The sequence below is a fragment of the Mustela putorius genome, unplaced genomic scaffold (genome assembly GCF_011764305.1).
Source record: "Mustela putorius furo isolate JIRA1106 unplaced genomic scaffold, ASM1176430v1.1 tig00000487_pilon_pilon_pilon, whole genome shotgun sequence".
NCBI lineage: Eukaryota > Metazoa > Chordata > Mammalia > Carnivora > Mustelidae > Mustela > Mustela putorius.
In genome coordinates this window covers 9,675,507-9,683,493 of record NW_025421399.1, presented here as the reverse complement: position 1 = coordinate 9,683,493, position 7,987 = coordinate 9,675,507, and the positions used below count along the sequence as shown (strand labels likewise).

Genomic DNA, 7,987 nt, shown 5'->3' with positions numbered 1-7,987 from the left:
GTAAAATAAATATTTATTTTAAATGTGTTTATATAAAAGTACAGATTTCTATATTATCTTAGGAAAAATAAAATCAAGTGAGGCAACCCTGGGATATTATTTCCACGGGGGTGGTGGTGGGTGGTGGACCACTAACTCAGTGGGAAACGTCCAAGAGGGCTCATTCATGGGAAAGGTAAGGCTGGGAAGGTGATCAATTTTCTCCCGTACCTACATCTCGAGGCCTGAACTGCAATCCCAGAGAGCTGTGTCAACATGTAACTAATTGCATCTTCCTGAACACCTAGTTTCTGAAAACAGCGTCACGAGCTCCCACCTTCCTAACCGTGGAATCAGACTGGACTCTTCCTTCCTCTTCTCTGCCACACCACCCCTCCCCATCAGCCACTAGGTTCTGTGCTTTATTCTCCCCAGACTTCACTGGGCAATGCCATAGCTACCAGTCACATAGGTATTTAAAATGTGGCTGGCGTAAATTGAGATATGTTCTAAGTGAAAGGGATACTTTGGATTTTAAATAATGATGCTAAAAAATAATCTACACTAACTGATTAATAATTTTGCATTGATTACTCATTAAAGTGAGATTTTTGACACATTGTGTTAAACAATTATTAAAGTTCATTACTCATTGCTTTTTACCTTTTTTACTGTGGCTTCTAGAAAATTTAAAATTATAAATGGGGTTCATATCTGTGGCTGACATTTTCTTTCTTTTTTACTTTCTCTCTCTCATTATCTTTCTCTCAGACAGCATTGCCTCAAAATATATCTTCATGTGACACGTTAGTGGCGCTAATATGGTGCTAATAATAGCGACAATGGCAATCATATTACAATATATAAGTATCAAATCAACATGCCATACACTTTAAATTTACACAATGTTATGTATCAAATATATGTCCAATATATTTCAGTAGAAAAAAATTTATTTGGGGTTTGTCCTAACCTTTCCAGCCTGTATCTTACGTCCCTTCACTCCTAGAATTTCACGTTAGTCTAGGCTTTTCCCCCTTCTAATCTATTCTGCACACCCCAAACAAGTTTATCTGTCTAAAACACAGTTTTTATCATGAAACGCTCCTGCTCAAAAACTAACACCAGCTCCCAACTCTACCTAATAACGTCTAAACTACCAAGAATAACAGCTTCCACCGTAATAACCTTATCCCACACTTTATTTAATTCTCCAAACAGCCCAGCACCTAGCCTACCAGACTCCTACTTTTATAAATGGCTGAGCTGGGAGTGCTAAGGAGAAGAACCTTTGATCCAAGAGGTAACAAAGATGATGCAGTTCAAGCATCCAAACAGAAGCTCTTTTCACTTAGGATGGTTTATACAACACTTCACAATCAACTAAAGAGCAACCAACATCTGCAGGTCTATGAGTTGAACTATTTTCACATCAGTTGAGAGAAAGAGTAGTAGTGTTGCGTGAAGAAACTTATTTTTATGCTTCAGAAAACCCAAACCAGAAATGCAACCAGAAAAGCTTTTGTGAAATAGTGCTCTTCCCGCATCCACGACAGGTTCCAGTTTCCAAAGTATGTGCGTGTATACACACATATGCATATACAGCTTTGTCACAAAATAGGTTTTAATGATGCCAATTTGAAAGACTGGGGCATAATTAAAATGTCATCTCAGCTTGAAAAGTGTGAGTTAAAAATTCACCAGGAGTTAATATAAATCCAAAGCCAGCAGAGCTACTGATTCATGAAGTGTGTTGGGTATATTACATGCAACATGCATTCAACCTGGGAAGAGAGACTGTTGTCAGCATTCATGTCAAATATGTGAGTTTCGAATTGGGCCATCTTCCAGACCTCATCCCTTTCATCAAAAACACCATCTTACACACATTTCCTTTCATTATTTTTTTTTTTCCCCAAACTACATTTTGCCAAATTTCCCAGCAGGTGGTTTGGTGCGCAGCGGGTCTTGATACCGGACAAATCCACATTCTGCCATCTGTTGTGTTACTTTGGACAGATTATTTAGCTGCTCAGTTGACCCTTTATTTTAAAAATGGGGCAGAGGGGCGCCTGGGTGGCTCAGCGGGTTAAGTAAACCCCTGCCTTCGGCTCAGGTCATGATCTCAGGGTCCTGGGATCGCCTGCACACCCCCCCCCCCACCTGCCTCTCTGTCTACTTGTGATCTCTGTCTGTCAAATAAATAAATAAAATTTTTAAAAAAATAATAAAAAATTAAACATGGGTCAGAAAACATTGTTCCTGTTTTTTAAAATCCAGCGAGATCATCGGCACAGCGAAGACAGCGCTTGGCCTCCCACGGCGGGGCAGGCGGGAAGGTAACTTCGGGTCTGGCCTGTGCATCCCCATTTTGGAAACTTTTCTCTGAGCAGCTTGAAGACTCCACTACAGGGTGGGGCTTTGGCGTCTCACGCTCTCCACTAAACTCTACGAGTTTAATAGACGGAGAGCTACTCGTCACAGGGGTTTGGGCGGGGTGGACCGAGCGCGTCCGCCCGCCGCCCCCGCCACAGCTCCACCACCGGTCCCGCGGAGGCCAAGGGGTCGGGCCTCAGCCGCGCTCATTCTCGCCATCTCTCGTTTCGCGGCATCTGGCAATGACAACACCACCACGTGGCCTGCAGCCTTGCGTCATGCGCCTTCGTCCAATGGAGAGCCGTCTCACCGAGCCGGGGGCGGGTCGACACCGGGGCGGTTCCTCCCGCAGCTGTCGTCCATTGGCCCAGGGGGGAGCCGTGGGCGTGGACTCGTAACCAATGGCGGCCGGGGGTGGGGCCTCCGCCCCCTCAGCGCCGAGGGTTGGCTGGGACCCGCAGGAGGGTCGGGGCCGGGCCTAGGGAGGGGGGGCGGAGCGAAGTAGGGACGGGGCGGAGCGAAGCGGAACGGGGCGGGGCCAGGAGCGGAGGGGGGCCGGCGACCCGGCCCGCGGAGCCGGCGCCAGCGGGCTGCTGAGGTGGCTGTCGCCGGCTCGGAGCTGCGGCTTCCCCCGGGTCGAGTCCCCGATGGAGGCCGAGGCGGCGGACGGCCCCCCGGGCGGGGCCGAGGCGGCGCTCAGCTGCTTCTCCTTCAACCAGGACTGCACGTAAGCCGCGGCGGCTGCCCGGCCGGGAGCTGGGGAAGAAAGTGGCGAGCGGGGGTCTCGTCCTGTCGGCAGCTCCGAGCCGGAGAGGCGCAGGCCTGCGCCCCAGGAGGGCGGCGGCGGCGCGGCCGGGGCGGCCCGGGACGGGCTCGGCCTGGCGGGGGCTCCCCTCCCCCGGCGGAGGGGGCGTCGAGCCCCTCCACCCTCACCCCTCCCCAGCTGCGGGCCGAGGGCCAGGAGCGGCCGGCGGAGCGAGGAGGGAGAGAGCTCCAGGGCGGAGTGGGGCGGGCGAAGGCTTCGGAATCCGGGGGCGGGGGGGGGGTGCAGAGGTTCGCGACCGGAGCGGGGGGTCTGGGGGAGGGGGAGGAGAAGCCAAAAACAAAGGGGGTTGGGAGGGGAGGGGGAAGTGGCGAGCCGACCCCAGGCGAGGTTGTTGGGGCCCAGGAAGATGGGAATACAGGAAAAACTTTCCCATTTGTCCTTGAGCATCTCAACGTGGCATCTGGGCAGGGCCTGGGACAAAGAGGCAGCCTATCCCTGCGGCCAGGGCCGGCCCCGGTCCCAGCCCCAGCTCCAGGCATCTCGCCTGCGGGGCTCGGGGTGTCAGAAACCTTTCCACCGCTCTCAGCGTTTGCACGAAGCCTCCCTCCCTCCCTCCTCCCCGGGCGAGGCAGCCTCTGCTTCTCCGAGTTCAAGAGCCCTTTTCCCCGGCCCAGGCTGCCTTCTCGGAGAAGCACGAGCTCCAGTTGCTTTGGGAGTGGATTTTTTTTTTTTTTTTTTTTTTTTAATATTTCTCTTCGAGGCGCCCATTTGGACTTCGGCCAGAGAGTTGAGTGGCTGAGCTGTGGTTCGGACATCTCAGGGATTCAGTCCCTTGGAAGCAAACGCCTGTTCCCTTGCCTCTTTTCATGGAATTGTTAGACGCCGGTCCCTAGGACCATATGGAATAATCGCTTAGGAATGTGCACCCAGAGCATCAAGCAGGGATGACCGCTTTCCAGTTTCCCACTTCCTGCTGTACCAGTTTCTGTTGTGTTCCTTGTTGGGAGCCGGCTTCTCGCTTGTGCTTTGGCTGCCAGTGACGGGGGCTGTGCTAATATTGAACATGCAGTGGTGTAATTAAGGCCGAGCCGGTACCATAAGTAACTCTGGCTTTCATTCCCTTTGTGTTTCTGCTTAAAAACACCCTGTGCCAAACAATATGCCTTTGTTCCAAAAAAACTATGTGTAATCGGGTAATCTGGTAGCTGGACAGCTTGGTTAGATGAATGACTTTCAAGCCTTTTTTTTTTTTTTTTTCCTAACCACAGTCCACAAGAAGAAATACATATGACAACATTTCCTAATCCCCACATACATAGAACATCCCTGAAAAGTGATTCACTAAATAGTGTTTACCCCCTCCTTGGGGGGGTCCCTTCTTTTCAAGGTGTTTGTAACTCACTGAACTGTTTTTAAGATCAGCTGATGGGTTGAAACCAGCAGTTTACAGAAATGATGGTGTAGATAAAATTCTGTCATTTTGTAAGTAGCATTTTGCAAGAGAGGATGGCTGTTGAAATAAATGCCAGAATGCTTTCCTGCCCAACTGAACACAGGACAAGGAGGGGAGTCAGTTTGCTTACTGGAAGTAAATGTTCTAAATTCTGCTTTGTCGCATTGTTTATTAGATTTTTTTTTAAGTGATGTTGATTTTTATTCTAGCTGAGTCCCAACTTTCTATAGCACTTGGGTAAGAATGTTGTTTTCAAAGCTGTTGGGTGCTTGGAAAGTAAATTTCCTTGTCTCTACTGTCAGTTCTGTTTTCTTGGATGAAGGCTCTGCTGGACAGCTCTGTCTTACCTATAAATAAAAGTTTTTGTCACAGTCAGTTGCTTTGAGCCACAGAGGGTATGACATTGAACTTTTTAAAATAAGTCAAGCCCCTTACTAATGCATTTAGGCTTACCAGTGTGTTTTTTTCTTTAAGTACAGGCTGAGTTTTACAGTATTACAACTAAACTTCTTTGATCATGCTTCATGTTTGCACTATGTTAGACACTTTGGGTACTTTTTTTTTCATTTGATTGGCAGTGTATATTTGTCCTAACCCCTATTCCTATGAGAGATGGTGAGAACTTGTTTTCCTGCAGGAAAGCCTTATGAGTAAAATAAAGTCATAGTTTGAATTCCTCGATTCAGCATTTTTTGTGGCCATTGATCCATCATTTAAAGCATAATAGTAATAGTATAAAATCCTTCTGTTCTAGGAGCAGGGCCTATGTTTGAAAATTATTTTAAATTGCCAAATTTAAATTGCCAGAAATCTTTTGGTTAATATCACAAGACTCTCGTTACATTTTTTTTTCCTTGCAAGTTTGTTTGCAAAAATCAGTTTGCTACTAAACGCATCTATATTTGTGTGAAGGAAGTTTAAAAATGGTAATGACTACCAAGTGTATTTGAAAACATTTTTTGAATCATAGGAATACAAAGGAGCTTTTTAAAGTTGAGGTATCATTGACATGCAGTGTTCTATTAGTTTCAGGTGTATGACCTATTGTGACTCAACATTTGTATACACAAATGGTCACCACAGTCAGTCTAATAAACACCTGTTAACTTACAAAAGTAGAGCAGTGTGGGCGCCTGGGTGGCTCAGTGGGTTAAGCCGCTGCCTTCGGCTCAGGTCATGATCTCAGGGTCCTGGGATCGAGTCCCGCATCGGGCTCTCTGCTCAGCAGGGAGCCTGCTTCCCTCTCTCTCTCTCTGCCTGCCTCTCCTACTACTTGTGATTTCTCTCTGTCAAATAAACAAATAAATAAATCTTAAAAAAAAAAAAAAGTAGAGCAGTGTTAGCTACTGTATTTCCCATGCTGTGCATTAGCCCCCATGACATAGTTACTTCATAACTGGAAGTTTGTACTTCCTGATCCCCTTCACCAATTTCATAGCCCTCCCCCCACCCCCCTCCCGTCTGGCAACCTCCAATCTATTCTCTGTAACTATGAGTCTGGGTTTTGTTTTCTTCTGCTCGTTTTGTTTTTCTTCGATTCCACATGTACGTGAAATGTGGCATTTGTCTTTCTCTGTCTGACTTATGTAGCATAGTACTCTCAACCGTGTTGCTGCAACTGGCATGATTTCATTCTTTTTGACAGTTGAGAAGCGTGTGTGTGTGTGTGTGCGCGTGTGTGTGTGCGCCGCATACACACCACATCTTTATGCATTCATCCACTGATGGACACTTACATAGTTTCCATATATCGGCTACCGTAAACAACGCAGCCAAGAACATAGGGCTGCCTATATCTCTTTGAATTTGTATTTTCATTTTTTCTTCAGAAGGATACCCAGACGTGAAATTGCTGGATCATAGGGTAGTTATATTTTAAATTTCTTGAGGGAACTTCGTGCTGTTTTCCAGAGAGGCTGTACCAGGTTGCACTCACATGAACAGCGCCTGAGGGCTGCCTTTCCTCCGCACCTTCACCCATGCTTGTCATTTCTGACCTTCTGACACTAGCCATTCTGACAGGCGTAAGGCAGTATCTCATTGTGGTTTTGATTTCCATTTCCCCTGATGATTAGTGACGTTGAGCATCTTTTCGGGCACTTGTTGGTTATCCTTGTGTCTTCTTTGGAAGAATGTCAGTTCAGACCCTCTTCTATTCCTTAATCAGGTTGGGGGTCGTTTGGTTGTTAGGTGAATTTATATATTTTGGATACTAACCCCTTGTTGCGAATATTTTCTCCCATTCGGTGGGTGGGTTTTTTGTTTTTTTTTTTGTTTTTTTTTTTTTTGCATTTTATTGGTGGTTTCCTTTGCTGTGCAGAAGCTTTTTAGTTTGATGTAGTCTTATTTGTTTATTTTTGCTTTTGTTTCCGTTGCCTTTGGAGTCAGGTCCAAAAAACATCTCAAAGACCCATGTCAAGGAGCTTACCGCCTGTGTTTTCTTCTGGGAGTTTTATGGCTTTGGGTCTTACATTCAAGTGTTGAATCCACTTTGCGTTCACACGTGTATACGAGTATCAGATAGTAATCCAGTTTCACCCTTTTGCCCGTAGCTGTGTTTTTTTTGTTTTGTTTTGTTTTGTAGCTGTGTTTTGAAGTTTTTAGATGCTGCTGGGTTGCCTCTTGAGTAGCTGCTTGTCACCATTAATGCTGTAGTCTGGGTGCCAGACCCCTGTCCTGGGCACACTGCTGCTCTTGTGCAAAGGGCTAGCACACCACTTTCCCCCTCAAGCCGGTGAGAGGGCTGAGAAACTAGCTACTCCCTTCCCAGTTAAAAGTTGACCATAGTCTCCTATCCCTGTGTTCCAGGGAAGAACAGATGTTTGGGTAGGAAAAAAACCCAAAAAACCAAAAAAACAATTCCACGGAAAATCATGGGATGTCCTCATTTTTTTATTTGAAAAGATTTTTTGTATGAAATGAGAGCCTTGTCTCCAGGCTTGCCCCAGTAAACTGCTTATGTTTGTATATGCTTCCCTGTGAAGAGCAAATCTCACCTTTGCAAATACTTACTTTTAAATGAGGAAGCTGGGCTAATTTTTAGGTTCATGTAGGAGTATTTTAAGGTCCATTTCGGCTCTGACATTCCATTTTCTCAGGATGGAAGTGCTCAAGGTCAGACTGCTCATTCTCAGCGTGCTCTGGCTAAGATTTTCCTCACCACCGAGGCACTGAAGGCAAAGCAGGAGAGAGCTGGATGGAGATCCCAGCTCCTGAACAAAACCCACCCCTTTGCTTTCACCTGGGTCGACACTCTGTCTTTTTCTATTGGTTGAAAGTGAAAAATTAAGAAAATACATTTTTGGGTATTTTTGTTTGTTTGTTTTTAGCCCATATTGTTCCAGATGAGTATTTAGTTTTTGTTTTGTTGGTTGGTTGTGATACTAGCTTTGTGGAACGTGGTAGGAAGCAGA

At 46.3% G+C, this 7,987-nt stretch overlaps 1 protein-coding gene across 1 annotated transcript in view; it reads left to right on the top strand.

Moving 5' to 3' along the window:
• Window positions 1–2,889: 2,889 nt before the first annotated feature.
• The window catches only part of WIPI1 (WD repeat domain, phosphoinositide interacting 1), a 33,215-nt gene continuing 28,117 nt past the window's right edge, over window positions 2,890–7,987 (top strand). Inside the window, exon 1 of the mRNA XM_045080943.1 lies at window positions 2,890–3,082. Within this exon, the coding sequence (XP_044936878.1) occupies window positions 3,003–3,082 (80 nt within the window). The 5' untranslated portion in view covers window positions 2,890–3,002. The remainder of the gene's footprint in view (window positions 3,083–7,987) is intronic.